General features: G+C 34.0%; 4 protein-coding genes across 4 annotated transcripts; 3 read left to right on the forward strand and 1 right to left on the reverse strand.

The window, feature by feature from the left end:
* Positions 1–6,821: 6,821 nt before the first annotated feature.
* On the forward strand, positions 6,822–10,020 carry LOC17882584 (calmodulin-binding protein 60 G). Its single transcript, XM_006286424.2, has 6 exons — positions 6,822–6,989; positions 7,071–7,146; positions 7,723–8,254; positions 8,350–8,510; positions 8,715–9,081; positions 9,192–10,020. Exons 1-6 carry the CDS (start codon positions 6,910–6,912, stop codon positions 9,689–9,691), a joined length of 1,716 nt encoding a protein of 571 aa, XP_006286486.1. The 5' UTR covers positions 6,822–6,909; the 3' UTR covers positions 9,692–10,020.
* Positions 10,021–10,712: 692 nt separating this feature from the next.
* LOC17883926 (GATA transcription factor 23) lies at positions 10,713–11,294 on the forward strand. Its single transcript, XM_006289461.2, has 2 exons — positions 10,713–10,856; positions 10,967–11,294. Exons 1-2 carry the CDS (start codon positions 10,713–10,715, stop codon positions 11,198–11,200), a joined length of 378 nt encoding a protein of 125 aa, XP_006289523.1. The 3' UTR covers positions 11,201–11,294.
* An 82-nt stretch (positions 11,295–11,376) lies between these two features.
* LOC17881601 (mediator of RNA polymerase II transcription subunit 7b) lies at positions 11,377–13,045 on the reverse strand. The gene is made up of 6 exons (XM_023781252.1): positions 12,956–13,045; positions 12,280–12,416; positions 12,114–12,186; positions 11,814–11,980; positions 11,653–11,726; positions 11,377–11,545 (listed from the first exon to the last, which is right to left on the reverse strand). Exons 2-6 carry the CDS (start codon positions 12,406–12,408, stop codon positions 11,485–11,487), a joined length of 504 nt encoding a protein of 167 aa, XP_023637020.1. The 5' UTR covers positions 12,409–12,416; positions 12,956–13,045; the 3' UTR covers positions 11,377–11,484.
* Positions 13,046–14,502: 1,457 nt separating this feature from the next.
* On the forward strand, positions 14,503–16,257 carry LOC111829919. Its single transcript, XM_023780017.1, has 2 exons — positions 14,503–15,831; positions 15,994–16,257. The coding sequence occupies exons 1-2, from the start codon at positions 14,503–14,505 to the stop codon at positions 16,255–16,257; spliced, it is 1,593 nt and encodes a 530-aa protein (XP_023635785.1).
* Positions 16,258–16,753: the final 496 nt, after the last annotated feature.

Below are 16,753 nucleotides of genomic sequence, written 5' to 3' on the forward strand. Positions count from 1 at the left end.
GTTAAAATCTGATAAAAACTAGTTTCCCTAAACTAAAGGAAATCACTTTTAGTAAAATCGTGAATTGCAATTTTTGTGGTTTTTTAGAATAAAAACCAAAAACTAATCTAAAAACTCTTGCCATTCAGCAGTTTTGTATATATGTTTTCTTTTTATATAAACATCACTAAAACCAAAAGTTACATTTGATTCCCTTTTCAGCACCACAAGTCACAAAACCTCCACAAATGAACCAAACCAAATTCAATACATTGTGGAGTCAAATCCTAAAGCTATCGATCGGTATAACGTTGGAGCCCGCCTAAACATCTACTCAAAACCTGAGTATTTGGAACTCCTAGCTCTCGAGGGTTCATACTAATTAGCATGAGATCGGCCAATGAACTACTCCTTTTGCAAATGTTGGAATTACGAGTCTAAATTTATTGATCACATACCCCATTACTCAAGATTCATATACTCCGTAAATAATGTATAGGAAACTAGCCGATCTGTTTGAATTCGTAGGAGGATTGGTGAACTCGACCAGAGCAGCTCATGACCCTGGTCTTGTCTATGATGCATTCGCATAAGACTACATATATGAGTGTTTTTTCTTTACCATCTCTAACATACAATATTGATATAACAATCGAATTTAACTAGCTAGAACACATGTGACCCAATGAAGAACAGTTCACGAACCATTCTACAACGAACATCTCTTCTCCTAAAATGCTCATTTACGACTAAGACGGATGTTTTTTACCATTCGTATTCAAAAATCTAAATAAAACAAAAATTCCACATTATTTAAAAAGTGATATTACCAAGTACTAATATCTCAATTGGTAAAAATCTCTAGCAAAATCTCAAAAGTCGTTGGTTCGAGTAGTAGCGCTTGGGACGATACCATATAACATATTCTGGTTTTGGACGCTTGAGGGAATGAATGAATTTCGGCCCTGAGGAAATGTATGAGTTTCGACCAAAAACTTTTTTGATTATTAAAAAAAAAAAGTGATATTTGCTCTTTTTCCCCTTTTTAGAACATCCTTAGTTTATTTAAATCCCCAGATCATAAATATTCTAATCGTTTTATTTAAACACACGTAATGAGAATGTCATGATACTAAAGTACTTGTGCCACAAGATTCAAAGTTAGTATCTAAAAGAAAATTTTAGTTCAGAAACTTCCTGGATGTTTGGTTCACTAATATCTATAAATTTAAAATATAACGTAGATCTATAAACTATACGATAGTCTGACTCATCCTCTCGAAGAACAAACACATAATATCTCGAACGATTTATAAAACAATTACAAAGGTATCTTTCAAAAAATTTATAGACTTATATATAGACTAGATTTAAATGATTTTTCTAGGTGAATTATATCAATGTATATATATATTTCATGTGGTGATTTTAACAGTGCAAAAATTATAAACTCCAAGATTGAAACGTTTCGTTAGCTCCCTAATTTGCGTTTGTGTTAATCTTCTTATGTTGTGAAATTTACAATTAACTACAACTTTAAACTTAAAAAAAAAAAAAAAAAAATTATGACTCATTTAATTTCTCTTGTTAATATGTGAATTAAAGACACATCTTTACACCCACCCTCCAAAAAAAAAAATGAACACTTTCACAATAATTTCAAGTGTACAAAATCATAAAAGAATGTTAAAAAGAAAAATAAAAAAAACTCAAAGAATATTTTTCTAAAAAAGATGAAAAATAAATAAATATAAAAGTATGTTTAACAAAGACATGATATAATATTAATGTTTAACAAAGACATATAGTAATAAATTATGAAATAGTTGCGTATAGTGATTGGTGAGTGAATGAAATGGCTCGATCATATGGATATATATGATCATCATTATATCATATCAAAATGTAATTAACCTTTTAGTTTTGACTATTCGGCCTCTTCCTTTAGCTTCCTTACGGTTTTCCTCGAAATTTGAAGGAAACTTTCTCCTTATTATAAAACAAAAAGAACAAATTATTTCTTTTTAACGCCAATTTCTTCTAATATCCATCTAGAAATAGAGAATAGTAAAAGATAACTTATAATTCTTAGCAAAACAATTAGTAAAACCAATTTCTTTTCCATATATAAAGCCATCTATAAAACTATATATATCATATGTGACCGTAGATATAAATGTCAATTGTGCAAAGGCACCAGGGACTGATCATATATCCGCACTAGTCACTACTATGTCTACATGGTTGATTTAATCAGACGAAATTAATTAGGTGACATGCTACTAATACTAATCTTCGAGTTTTAAGACATGAAAGAGACCAAATTAAAAAGGATAATAATGGTGGGGATTTGCTTGGCTGCAGTGCAACCATATCTGGATTGGGAAATCACACTTTGTATCATCATCAGCTCAACAACACTCGGACAAGCTTAGCCAAGCTTAGTTCAGTGTTCTAAACAACAATTTATTTTGCTATATGGCAGGAGAGAAACGAACAAAGACATGGAACAACTCAATGTTTGGTTAGCAACTCAATGTTTGGTTAGCCATCTGACGATGGCTAAATTTGATGAAACAATTCGATATATAGTCTGTGGTATCACTACGTTATCAAGACTCACCAAGATTGAGACACCTTCTCCAACGATGGTTTCAAAATTAGGAATCCAATAATTTTTTTTTTTTTTGAATTAATTCTATTTTCTTAATGACTTTTTGGCATTGTACATATACATTTTATCTTAACACTTTACAAATAAAATAATTACAAAGGTATCTATCAAAACATTTATCCTTTTGTGTGCTTGTGATTATGTTCTTAGGTTGTAAAATTAATTTACAACCTAACTAATTAAACTATATATATAGACTTATACATGTTCTTATGCTATGCAGTTAAAAGACACAAGCACACCCACCCTCCAAATAGAAAAAATGTATGAAAAAAACAGAAACACAAACAAAGTTATATAGTATTACTTTTTATGTTTCACAAATAGTGTCACTTTGACACATTTCACACAAATTAAAACAAAAAAATATATACATACATGTCCCTATTTAATAAATGTTTAATAATTTACTTAGTTTTAAATTAAGGATGAAATTAGAAAATTTAGTATTACAAATGTAAAATGACACTCTTTGTAAAGCAAAATTAAATCTTTAAAATAATGTTTTTTGTGAAACATAAAGAGTAAAATATATGAAAGAGTTGCGTATAGTGATTGGTTAATGAAATGGCTCAAACTTAATTAGATAACGATCATCATCATATATCAATCAACATTTAGTTTGACTATTTGGCCTCTCTTAGTTTCCTTAGGTTTTCCTCGAATTTGTAAAGGAAACTTTCTCTTTAATATAAAACCAACAAAGTATTTATTTTCATAGCCATCTAGAAAACATATCTCTCATATGTGACCGCCGATATATGTCAAATTGTCAACTGTGCAGAGGGACTGATCATGTCCGCACTACTCTATGGTACACTTCTATCTATCTAGCTGATTAGTTATACTATTGTATACTTCATGATTATCATAATGATTAGTTAAAATGAAGCTGATTAGTTATAGTATTGTATACTTCATGATTATCATAATGATTATTTTGAATGAAGCTGATTCATATTAAGTAGGTGACATGCTACTACTAATCTGGAGTTTTAAAAACATACCAAAAAGAACAAAATAGGCTAACGACAACCCAACCCTAAAGCTAGTATACATAGTTCGATACATTAAAAAACTAAAGATGGTTGTTATAAACGGTTTTACAAATTGTTAACCCAAGGATTAATTCTTATAAAAAAAAAATCATATTAACGTTTGTGTATCTTTGATTTAAAATATGTTTGTATTATTCAATTACCTTGTTATCCTATCTAGTTACAATTTGTAAAATTGAGCCATGCATGCATATATATTATATCAAATGAATCAATTGATAAAAGACAAAATAAAGGAATGTGTGTTGCTAAGTTCATGAACCAGAATCAGAATTTCGAAGATTAGCCCTCTCTTCCAACCGGTCAGTCAAGAAAAAAGAAATCTTAAATACCGTGAAACCTCTATAAATTAATAATATTAAGATTATAGAATTTATAAATATATTAATTTATTGATTAATTAATTTACAAAGAGATTTTTTCTAATCCTATAATTTCGTTTTAAATTTTTCTATTTGACAATACAAAGGTTTTATATTCCAAAATTTTCAAGAATTTTTATTTATCTAGAATTAATTCTAGGTTATAATTATAATCGACATATTGTTGACGATAATATTGGATGCTCTTAGAACTAGTTACACGTAAAGAACCAACTGTCACGTCTAAAGTCTTTCATAATTTTTTGGATGTAATTCGAGAAAACAACACTAGAAGTCCAAAAGTTTGAATGCAAACTCAATAACAAGCCTAATTCGAGATCAGTAGCAAAAATATTTATTTTATCAAGTATTACTTTATATAGTGCTATATTTTTACAAAATCGAAGAAAAGGTTTCAAACCCTTAAAATATTTTTTTCTAACTGAAAAGTGAAAACTTACCCCAAATATAGTACTTCTTCTCTTAAGTTATAACTTGAATTATATAATTTTATTTATTTTTGGTTATAACGGTTAACAAAAACATGTTATTTTTAATTTCTATACATACTGGGCCAAAAAAAAAATCGACGTGTAGACTTCTTCTTGTTGAAATATACATATACACTAATATACCAATTTATTACATACATATATAAAGAATATATTTGTCGTTTCAGTTTGTGTCGTTTTATTTGGTTATAGACATTGTCCATCAGCATAAACGCGTCGATGTAGAAAAATAAAACATGTTACAATTATTATTCTCCGATCTTGAAAAACATTGAAATGTTTATGTTGAATGTTTTTTTTTTTGTAATTGTTAAATATTCATGTTGAGTGTAATTGTATATTTAATCATAAATTAATAACTGAAAAAACGCGTTACGGCATTACCAAATAAGCGTTGCTTTTTTGAGGTAGTCGTTGACGAGCTCAAGCCATGTCAACGCTTATGTCAACGCCCTCATTTGTCTTGTTTTATAAAATTTCCAAAATGTAAAATATTTTTCAATATTCTTTAGTTCAGGTAAAAGAGTTTTACTTCTCTATAGTTTTTGTAGTTTTTACTTGTTCATTTTTGTTTCTTCTATATTTTAGATGTTACGAACGAAACTTTTGTAACCAATATCATAAATTGGTTTTATCTCTTATATACTATATCGATTTGAATCAAATCACTACGAGAAAACAAATCGATTTGCGAAGAATAATTGAGAGGGAACAAATCGATTGTATTCTTGTGATTAATCATGCATGAGTACAATTTGGTCATGCAACGGTAGAACAATAAGCTAGATGAGTTGAGTATTATCTTGGATCTAGTTAATGATTGATAAACTGACAAAAGCATTTTCATAAAAGTAATGATAATTCTAAAACGCGTAGATTGTATAACATTTAATTTCGATTCAATTCTTGTAACATTAATGCTGCTGGCTCTATATCTGACCACAAACTGAACAAGTGAGACAGTTCGGTGTTTTTCTTAAAATTAGCATAATCAATGATCGAGATCATTTAATATCTTAAAATTAGCAAAAACGTTTGAGAAGTGATATTTTTGTGTAAGTCTATGAATCTCAATGGTTATGGTGGTTGGGGGTCTACAAACCCGTTGATGGTTTAGTTTATTTTATTTTTATATTAGAATGGTTATGACGGTTAAATTCATCAATGATTTAATTTATTTTATTTTTAAGACGGATATTAAATGGATGCAAAACAATTATTTTTGTACGTAAAAGTAGTTTGTAACTGGTCTGCAACAATTTTCTTTTGTTTTTTAGAGTCGCACCACTACAGATGGTGATTGGTAAATAAAAAGCAATTTGGTCTTTAGATGGTTATGTCCACCCAAACTGATGTAACTATAGGTTCGAATTGTTATGACGGTTGGGATAAACAAATATATTAACAATTTAGTTTACTTTATTTTAGGACGGATAACAAACAACCGCAAATCAACTATATTTGTATGTAATCATGATGTGTAATTAATCTGCAACCATTATAAATAAAATTTGTGAATATAATAAAATAAAAAATGGTTCAATCGACAAACGGATGTGTCTATTACAACTATTCGAACCCTATATCCTAATTCAAGATAGTTACAATAAGTAGGATAAAAAAAAAATAGTAAATAAAATTAGAAATGAAAACGGTATAACCTAAATACCATAACTATACGGAATTACTAATCCAATTTTTATACAATTTCTTAAGTTGCAAAACAAAACTAATAAAAACTGTACATACTCGATCCCACTAATTGTAGTATTATACAATTTCTTAATTTACAATTTCTTAAGTTGCAAAATAAAACATAAAATTAAAAATACTCGTTGCCACTAAACCTATATTGTATCCGACTTTTTCCAATACGAGAGGAAGCTGAAGTAAATAAATACAGGTTTAATTAGTGGGATCGAGTATATATACTTTATTCTACATTGTTAGTTGTACGAAATGATCCAAACACATGAATTAAATAACGAATCATATAAGACACTAGCTAGTACACAAGTACTCTTAATTTTGTCCAAAAAGCACAAGTGTCTTTTTTTCTTAATTTTAATTAATTAACTAAATAACTAACTCTAACGTGGTTAATGAATAGAGAACACTTTGTAAAACAACGAATCTTCCTGGAAACTACGAAGCTACTTCGTCAATACTCTCATGCCTTTATATACATTTCATCATTCACTCCTTCTTAACCTCATCTTTCTCTTTATCTCTCTATCTCTCTCTCTCTCTCTCTACACCCACACACAAAGAGTTCAAAGACGACTTATAAAGTTCCAAAAAGTCTTTGAATCTGAAATATCCAAATGAAGATTCGAAACAACCCTATGTTCCATGGTGGTGGTGGTTACACTGGCTTAAGAGCTCGTAACTTAACATTCAAGAAGTGAGCATAGTTCTTACCCGAACATAACCCTTATTTGTTTTCGGACAAGGTTTCTAATTTTTTCTCATTGTTAAACCACAGAGTTGTGAAGCAAGTGATGAGAGATCAGTCACAGAATCATTTCATGATTCATATGGAGAACATGATGAGAAGAATTGTAAGTTTTTTCCTTCTAATCCTATATGTCTAATCAACAAAAAATTCTATACATGCTTAATTAAACCATCTAATTAGCAAACGGATTAGTTAAACCACAACATGTTCCTAATTATATATATAGGCTATGTAAGCCACCAAGTTTGACCGACTACTTCTCTTCTGTCTTTGTTTTATATATTTGTGGGTTCCTCAATCAACAATGGTCCCTAGCTTATTCTAGTCACTATAGTCTATAGTTATATGTATATATCACATATACAACAAAATCATGTAATCACATGCGTTTTTAAAAATAAAAGAAATTGGTAAAACACTATATATATATATATATATATATTACGTATGATGAAATAGAAAAAACGAATATTTTAAAATTTCTATATACAAATATTTTCTTTTAGTAAAAATAATTTCTATATTGTAAAATTTCTAAATGAAATAATTTTATTTGTATCGTTTTGTTTTTACCACGTAGTAGTTTATGTCACTAGCTAGACCATATATTAAATTTTTGCTCAAAATATATACGCAAATTAGTGAATTTTTTTTTTCTCAACTCTTTTTGGATTATTAGGTTCGAGAGGAGACAAGTCGTATCCTTCAACCTTTTCTCACATCATCATGTTTCTCAATGGAGCTACCACGTTCTGAAACGCCATCTTCGCGTCCAAGATTCATGCTGCGGTTCCTAAACTCACCGCCCTCATCTATATTCACGGGGTCCAAGATCGAAGCTGAGGACGGTTCTCCACTAAAGATCGAGCTCGTGGACATAACCACGAACACTCGAGTCACTTCAGGACCGTTCTCGTCTTCTCGAGTCGAGCTCGTGCCTTTGAACGCTGACTTCACTGAAGAAAGCTGGAACGTTGAAGGATTCAAACGCAATATTCTCAAGCAACGTGAAGGGAAACGACCACTACTCACCGGAGATTTAACTGTGATGCTTAAAGATGGTTTTGGAGTTATCGTCGGAGATATCTCTTTCTCTGATAATTCGAGTTGGACAAGGAGTAGGAAGTTCCGGTTAGGTGCTAGGTTGACCGGAGATGGAGCCGTGGAGGCGAGAAGTGAAGCTTTTGGATGTAGAGACCAACGAGGAGAATGTAAGTAGCGTTTTGTTTTGTCAGCGGTTGCAATAGCGGTTTAAACGTTTAGGATTGAATTACTAATCGTTTTTTTTCTTCTTTTGCTTATGCAGCTTACAAAAAACATCATCCTCCTTACCCTTGTGACAATGTTTGGAGACTAGAAAAAATCGCGAAAGACGGCGTTTCGGCTATGCGTTTGGCTGAAAACGGAATTAAAACCGTTCAGGACTTTCGCTGTTGCTATACCGTGGATCCAAATGGGTTATACAACGTAAGATTATAAAACTTAATACCTATATATAAAGTGGTATACTAAATTGGCAAAGATCTCTGGCAAAAGCTTGGGACAATACCATATAACATGCTCTGGTTTCGGGCTTGAGAAGATGTATGGGGTTCGGAATTATTCAAAAAAAAAGTATAAAGTCTTATAACAATGACAAAAGTTTGATTAGTTTTTTTTTTTTCTTAACAGATACTTTGTGGAAGCATCTCAAAGAAAACATGGAAAGCAATTGTATCACACGCAATGGATTGCGTTCTGGACGAAACAGAGTGTTACATTTACGACACAAACGTTCATGGCGTTTCTCTTCTCTTCAACTCTGTTTATGAACTTATTCAAGTCTCACTCAGTGGCGGCGATTTCCAAAACGTCGATCAGCTAACCAGTTATCAATCATTTTTGGACCAACTCAAGATTGAAGCTTACCAAAACCTTAACCGCATGAGATTGGTAAGGGATAGGACCTTTGCGAGTCATCCGCAAAGGTCCTTACAGTGCCAGCAAGGTCCTGAATTTGGCATAACATGTTCTGGATCACAACAAATAGACTTTCAAGGTATACAATCTTATAATGGTTATGATCTTATAAGTCTTTTTGATATATCTCTAAGTTAAAAGTTACTATATATAGACTAATCAAGTAATTATGTAATGTTCCTTATTTAGGAAGTTTGGATCCATCAAGCTCTTCAATGTCTGCAAGATCAACGGTCCACCCTGATATGCTGATGAATTTTGATAACTCATCAACCGCGACGTTTCATATCGAAAAGAAATTCGTACCGGGTTTTCGAAACAGCTTCAAAGTAAGTGAAGTCGACTTAGTACAAGGCAAATCACAAACTGTAGTGACAAAAGGTCGTATGGAGAACGACGAGGAGGATGAGAATGCGTTTGATTGTCATCAACATTATGACATGATGACCTCGAACTGGTCACCTGGTACGCATCAAGAAATGGATACGATGTGTTTTACCTTGTCGGGGACAGAAGAAGCTGGAATGTTTGATCTTCGTTTTGAAAACGTTAATTTGGGATCTCCGAGAGCTAGGTGGTGTAAAGTTAAAGCAGCTTTCAAGGTTAAGGCAGCTTTTAAGGAAGCCCGGAGACACACAACTGCTAGAAACCGAGGTAAGGCGTGTAAGAAGCCTTGCCTGCCGTATTAGATTGAAAGGTTTCTTGCGATACACGAAAGATGTGTACATGTTTGTGAATAAGGTTAGGTTTATGGATCCCGACCAAAATGAGTTATGGGGATTAGGTTTTGTGTATATCATGTTTAATATTTCCTTTTTCCCAAAATGGGTTTTATAATGATATGACTAAATAGATTTTTATAAATATTTGAAGTTTTTTTCCCCCTGAATTATTGTAGCTCAGGGCGTTTGGTTTGTAAGTTGTAATAAGTTGTAACCTTTTTATATGCCGTATAAGAATCAGCTGTTTCTTGCAGTACACGAAAGATATAAGGATATGTATATATGTTTATTTGCTTCATTTGATAGAGTATACCATACTTTTTAATACTCCAACAAAGTCTAGAACCATGTTATCATTTTGGGTATGCTAAGAAAATTTACATAACATTATTCCATAGTGCTTTGTCACGTTAAATAATGGTGTACTTTTTTGCTTTTTTCCTTGAATTGATTTAGGAAGAAGACTACTAGCTTCTTAATCATAAAATAATGTCTATGAGTTAGTGAAAACATTAGTGGCTTTTGATTTATTCCTTTTTCTTCCTCTGTCTTCATGTGAACATGTTTGCAGAAATATGTGGTTTCTTTTACTTTCTTTTGTCTAATACACAAATATAATTGTTTAGAACAAAAAAAAGGGAAACCATAGAACCCGGTCGTGCGTATTCCACACCCGACAATGATTTGGAAGATGTTTTGTCTTGTGTTATCAATCTACCAAAAGTTTCATAATCATTGTTCATCTAAAGAGCGGCCGAGGATAGCTTTTGTCTTCTTACAATACTCACTTTGGTTTGAGAGGTTTTTTTTAAAGAGCCCTTAAGCCTTTCTTGATTACATATATATACTACAAAAGCAGGAAGTAGGGGTTGCAATAGTTTCTTAATATCAATCATATATATAGGAGTTATTTGGAGAAGTGAAGAGTTCTTGATCACTACTGTTGTGTTATAAAAGGATCTTTAGAAAAAAGGTTTGTTCTTTTCTTATGGATCCAAGAGTACAGATACGATCTCGTTCATCCACGTATGTGTCAGGGAGAATGGAAGAAGAGAAGAAGATAACTAGGTGTTGTAATGATTGCAAAACCACCAAGACACCAATGTGGAGAGGTGGACCAACTGGTCCTAAGGTATCTTCTTCTACCTTTAAGCATTATACTCTTAACTTTGTTTGATCTTAAGATGATTTCAACAAGTGTTATTAAGTTGTTAAGTTTCGGTTTGTGGTGGGATTTTGCAGTCACTTTGCAATGCATGTGGAATCAGATTCAGGAAACAGAGACGATCAGAGTTATTGGGTATTCATATTATTCACAGACACAAAACCTTAAACTCCAAAAAATTAAATCCAAAAACTTCATCATTGTCATCACACGGTGGCGTGGCTGTGAAGAAACGTAGGAGGAGTCTAAAGGAAGAAGAACAAGCTGCTTTGTGTCTACTATTATTGTCTTGTAGCTCTGTTTTTGCCTGAGAGAAAGAAAAAACAGAGCATGTCTCGCTGAAACACACTGTTTTGTAACTTTTGTCCTCTGTTTTGTTGACCTTCTATATTCATGTTGGGCCTAACTTTGTGTCAAAATTCTGATCCGTAGAGATCATAAGGTCTCAAAATGTATTTGAAATAGATTGGAGCATTTTGGTGTGGGCTTTGTGATACCATATCTTCTTCGTTTAGGGTTTGAACTTTGAAGCTTGTAACCAGGAAGCAAACTTATGAACCGAGCTTAATTTAAACCCAAAATGGGTTAAAAACCTCTATTGTCCATCTAAAGTGACAAAAGCATCCTTTAATAGTCGTTGTGCTTCTTCTCTCCTCCTGCACATAACCAAAAACAAACCTACTTAACAACAAGTTTTTGAAGACCTTTCATTGTCTATATAGATTGGTATTTAAGTCCAGGTAAAGTAAAAGCATACACAAACCTCTTAATGTCTTCTACAGCTTGTTTACGCTGTTGAATTTGAAGTTCCATTATGTGAATAAGCGTTGCTCTTGCCTGTACATAAGTTAAAGATAAGACAAAGGCAAAACCCATGTTGTATACAACATGCGAAAAAACGAGAGAATCTTCATAGTAACTTACTTGGTGAGGCCTCAAGGAATTGAGAAGGTGATGCAAATTCTTGAAGATTGAAGATATATCACCAATCCTCTTTGCATATTGAGATGGTCTCTCAACAAGAACATCAGCAAGCTCTAATATATGTAACTGTAGCTCTCTATTCAGAGACCGGAGCTCCTTCTTGTAATCTACACAATATTTTGGAGATGATTGTATAAACCAATACGTGTGAATGATGATTCCAAAATCAAGAGATTTCTCCTAAAGCCTACTACAATATAGCAAGCAACTACACAAAAAAGGCAGTAGAATGACATATACCAACAACATTTGTATCTTTGGGATAAAGTTGAGGCACTCCTTGTTCTTCTAAGCTCGGAAGAACATCCTCAGTCTTGCACCCGAAATTCGTGAAAAATGTTAGCCACCGCAAAGATAACAAAACAAGAACGGTAAACAACACGAAAAAGAGAGAAAAAACCCATACAGTATAGTTGCCTCCAAATGAAACGTAGGTGCCTTCAATCGGAGGAGGAGGTTCAGGAGCAGAATCATAGTTCTCCTCCTTGTAGAGTCTGTAATATGGAGGCGGCGGCGGATACGTAGCTGTAGCCATTCTCTACTCTACAGATCCACACACATTAAGAGACTCGTTAAAATCTTACTAATAAACATATGCCTCAGGGATCATGAATCAAACAAGGAGCCATGGCCATTATCAAACAAACTCTGATTTCAAATAGCGACAATCTAATGTATCAACTTAGGTAGCTACTAAAGAAGACCAAATCAAACTAGTCACTAAGGTGAAACATATGCCTTAGGAATCATCAGTTACATTATGAATCAAACTAAGGAGACATGCTCATTATCAAACAAACTCTGATTTCAAATAGCAACAATCCAATGTATCAACTTAGGAAGCTACTAAGAAGACCAAATCAAACTAGTCACTAAGGTGAAACATATGCCTCAAGAATCATCAGTCACATTATGAATCAAACTAAGGAGCCATGGCCATTTCAATGAAACGCTAACAGTAACAAAGAAACTCGCGATTTAAAATAGCGACAATCCTATTATGTATCAACTAAATTAGCTACTGAGAATGAAATTGAACAGCGAAGCCCAGAGATGAAGGGATTTGAAGTGAAGAAGATAACCTCGAGGTTGTTCTTCTTCCTTTGAACTCGAAGCTGACGAAGGGTTACAATGGTGGATTGATGAAGAGAAATGAGGAATTAGGTTTTTTGATTTGATTGATTTCAGATTTCTGATTCTGAGATTTTTGATTTTTGACGAGGCGAGAGAGACGAACAATACTAAACCGGAAATGTAAAGGAAAGTAACTAAACCACAATTAAACCAGGAGAAGAGGGATAAACCGGGTTGTTCTATCACAACTGGCGTTTCCCTCCCTTTGTTCTTCTTTAACCGGTTAATTGAACCAGTATCTTCTATATATATTTTAAAGTTTATTAATTCAACCAAACGACATTTTCTTCTCACATGAGATTACTAAGCAAAAAAAAAAAAAAGAAGTTAATGGAATTAGGGGTGGAAGCTCCCTTAGTCTAGTGGTTGACGAAGGGTTGTTTAAAGCTTCTACACCACGAGATCTGGGGTTCGACGCCCAGGTAATGCGATTTATTTAATTTACAGATTAAAGAGATAAGCTTACAGGAGATCTATAACAATGCACAATTAGAGCCGTTCGCCGTGATTCTACGCATGGAGAAAGAGGTGTCGTTAAGAAAGGGTGTAATCTGTGGTGAATCTAAAAGGGTCGGACATAATTGTCGGTAGTAGAATCGTCATTGTAACAATTCTCATAATTTGTAATAAATAATAAATCAAGAGTTAAAAAAAAAAAAATGGAATTATGCATTCACTGGATTAAGCAGTATGAAAACATTTTTTATAAATTTTAAAGAAAAATAAAACTTCTACAATTGTGACTACGATTGTAAATTATTTGTTTAATAATCGTAAGATTTTTATTTTTCACTAAACGCTGCAATCAATTGCTATAATTGTATTTAAATTATTTAATCTCTAGAAAAAATAGTGATACGATTTATTTTAATTGCGATAAGTTACAATCGCGCAATTACAAAACGAACTACATCTCGCAGTTGTAGTTTCAGTAGCTTGCGATATTAAAACGAACATGATCAAAATCAGCTGAACAATAAGAAATAGTTGATTATTGTACATGATCTCAAGATATTGTTGGCAATATACTTCTATCCTAAAGATATTTCTAATGCTCCATTATTTTAGTAGGTGTCAGGAATAAAACAGAGAAATACATTAGAAACAGAAACAAGTTAACTAAAAGAAAAGTCATATCAACTCATATCATCAAAAACACCCGATTCCCTTTTTTGGGCTTAGTCCTCTCTTTTTCAGATAGTGTCTCTCATCCTATTGAAAATAGAGTTTTTGGCCGGAAAAACACTTTCCCTTTGTCCTAAACTCCCCGTTTTGTTCATCTCTTAATCTTTTTGTTGCTATTTTGTGGCGGCTAGGGTTTGTTCTTGATAAAACTGGTGATTGTTCTTGAGCTGGGTGATCGAATCTTTTCCTTTTTTCTCAAATCTGCGTAGGATTTTGTCGGTTCGTGTGGTCTCGTAGATTTTAAGGGTAGTGGTTGGGTTCTTCCCTTGCTGCTTGTTATTTCAGAAGGTCTTCTGTCCTAGAGGCTGCGATGTCTTCGGCTATGGACAAGGCGTTAATGGCTATGTCTCTTGAGGAAGAAGAAGCTCCTTTCGACATGCCAGACCTCCCACAGTTTAGTTCCTGTGAGATGAATGAGCTGAGCTTGATTGGGAGGCTTTTGAATCCCCAATGTCAGAGTATGTCAAGCTTGGTGTTTAATATGCCTAGGAAATGGCAGAAGATTGGGAGAGTTCGTGGCGTGGCTCTCTCAAATGAAAGATTCCAGTTCATCTTCAGATCTGAGCATGACCTCGTAGAAGTTCTAGAGAAAGGCTTTCAAACTTACAACGAGTGGGGGTTGGTAATGGAGAGATGGTCAAGGTCTCCGACAGGGGATTCTCTCCAATTTGTGAATCTATGGGTGCAAATCAAAAACATCCCTCTTAATTACTATACAAAAGAGGCGATTACCTTGCTGGGGGAGTTAGTGGGGCAGGTGTTAGAAGTTGTTTTCGATCCTGAGAAGCCTCAAAACAAGGATTATGTGAGAGTGAAGGTTAAATTTGATGTCTCCAAACCCTTGAGAAAATCAAAGATTGTTAATCTTCCAAAAGGGCTTACGACTTCTGTTTACTACTTCTATGAAAAAGTCCAGAAGCGTTGTTATAAATGTCAGAGATTAACGCATGTGCAGGAGGAGTGCCCTCTGGTCTTGAAAGTGCTGCAAGATCAAGTTATCGAAAGAAAGATGGGAAGGAAAGTTGAGAAACCAAAACCGGAGCTGATATTAAAAGAAAGTGATCCTCTTTTTGGCATTTTGAAAGAGGAGCAAGTGGGCATACATCCTTTGTTGGGAAGACCGAGAATTGCTCAAGACGTTCTGGAAGGTATGAGGCAGTATATCAGACTTGCTACTGTAGAGGATCGAACGCTGAGAATTGAGAGAGTCAGAAGCTCAGTGGCAGAAGCGGAGAAGGATCCTATCAGTCAGAAAACAGTTTTAAGAATGGAACCTCCTCCTCTGATTTCTAACGATTTCAACAAAGGGAAAGGTCTTGTCTTTGGTTATGACTCCTCTGAGATATCTTCTATGAATGCTTCTAAAGTGGAAGGAACAGAAAAGTTGATGAGTGCAGCTATCCAAGCAGGGAGAACAAATCCTAATGTGGCAGCTCCAGTTAAAGATTTTCAAGGTCTTGCTTTGGTTGACTATTCCCAGACCTCTTCCACATCTCAGGCTGGTCCTACGGCTTATGCAGTTGGCTTCTATGAGGCTGGCTCTTCCGGGACTAAGCAGAGAAAGGGGAAGGGGAGGAAACGTCCATATGTGAGCAGAAGGAAACCCAAACCTCTGACTGCACCGGCTGAGATGGGAGAGGTAATCAAGAATCAAGGAATGGAGAAAGGGAGCACAGAAAAAAAGGAAAGGAAGGATTGAGGAGAAGGCAGGTCAAAAAGTTGCTAAGCACAACAACCCCGAGGTGGTCCCAAATGAGGGACCGTCCAATATCTAATGAGCATTATGAGCTGGAACTGCCAGGGTTTGGGGCGGCCTCAAGACCTGACAGTTCAACGTCTCATGGAGATGCGTAAAAAACATTTTCCTGAGATTCTGTTCTTAATGGAGACTATGAATGTGAAGAATGTACTTGTAGATATTCAGGGGTGGCTAGGGTATGACTTTGTTAGAACGGTTGAACCAGTTGGAAGGAGTGGTGGTTTAGCCCTGTTTTGGAAAAGAGGAGTAGAGGTGAACTTTTTGTTTGAAGATAAGAATATTTTAGATCTTCAAGTGGTGTTGTAAGATTCCAAGTTCTTCCTTTCTTGTATTTATGGGAATCCTAACAGCACTTTCAGAAATGAAGTTTGGGAAAGATTATTAAGAACTGGGATTCCTAGAAAAGAGAGCTGGTGTATGCTGGGCGACTTCAACGAAATTCTTCACAATGGTGAAAAGCTGGGAGGGCCGAGAAGAAGTGAGTTGTCTTTTTGTGATTTTGGGAACATGCTCAAAGGGTGTGAGATGACAGAATTGCTCAGTACAGGGAATGGCTTTACTTAGGGTGGTAGAAGGGGTGATCTTTGGATCCAATGCAAATTGGACAGATGTTTTGGTAATAAAGCTTGGGCCAAAATGTTCCCTGCCTCAAATCAAGCCTTTCTTGAGAAGAAAGGCTCTGATCATAGACCTGTCTTGGTGAAGCTTATATCGTCGCAGGAAAATTACAGAGGAAGTTTTAGATTCGATAAAAGGTTGTTGAATAAACCTAGAGTCAAAGAAACGATCAAGGAAGCATGGC

Source organism: Capsella rubella, unplaced genomic scaffold, assembly GCF_000375325.1.
Source record: "Capsella rubella cultivar Monte Gargano unplaced genomic scaffold, Caprub1_0 scaffold_6, whole genome shotgun sequence".
Taxonomy (NCBI): domain Eukaryota; kingdom Viridiplantae; phylum Streptophyta; class Magnoliopsida; order Brassicales; family Brassicaceae; genus Capsella; species Capsella rubella.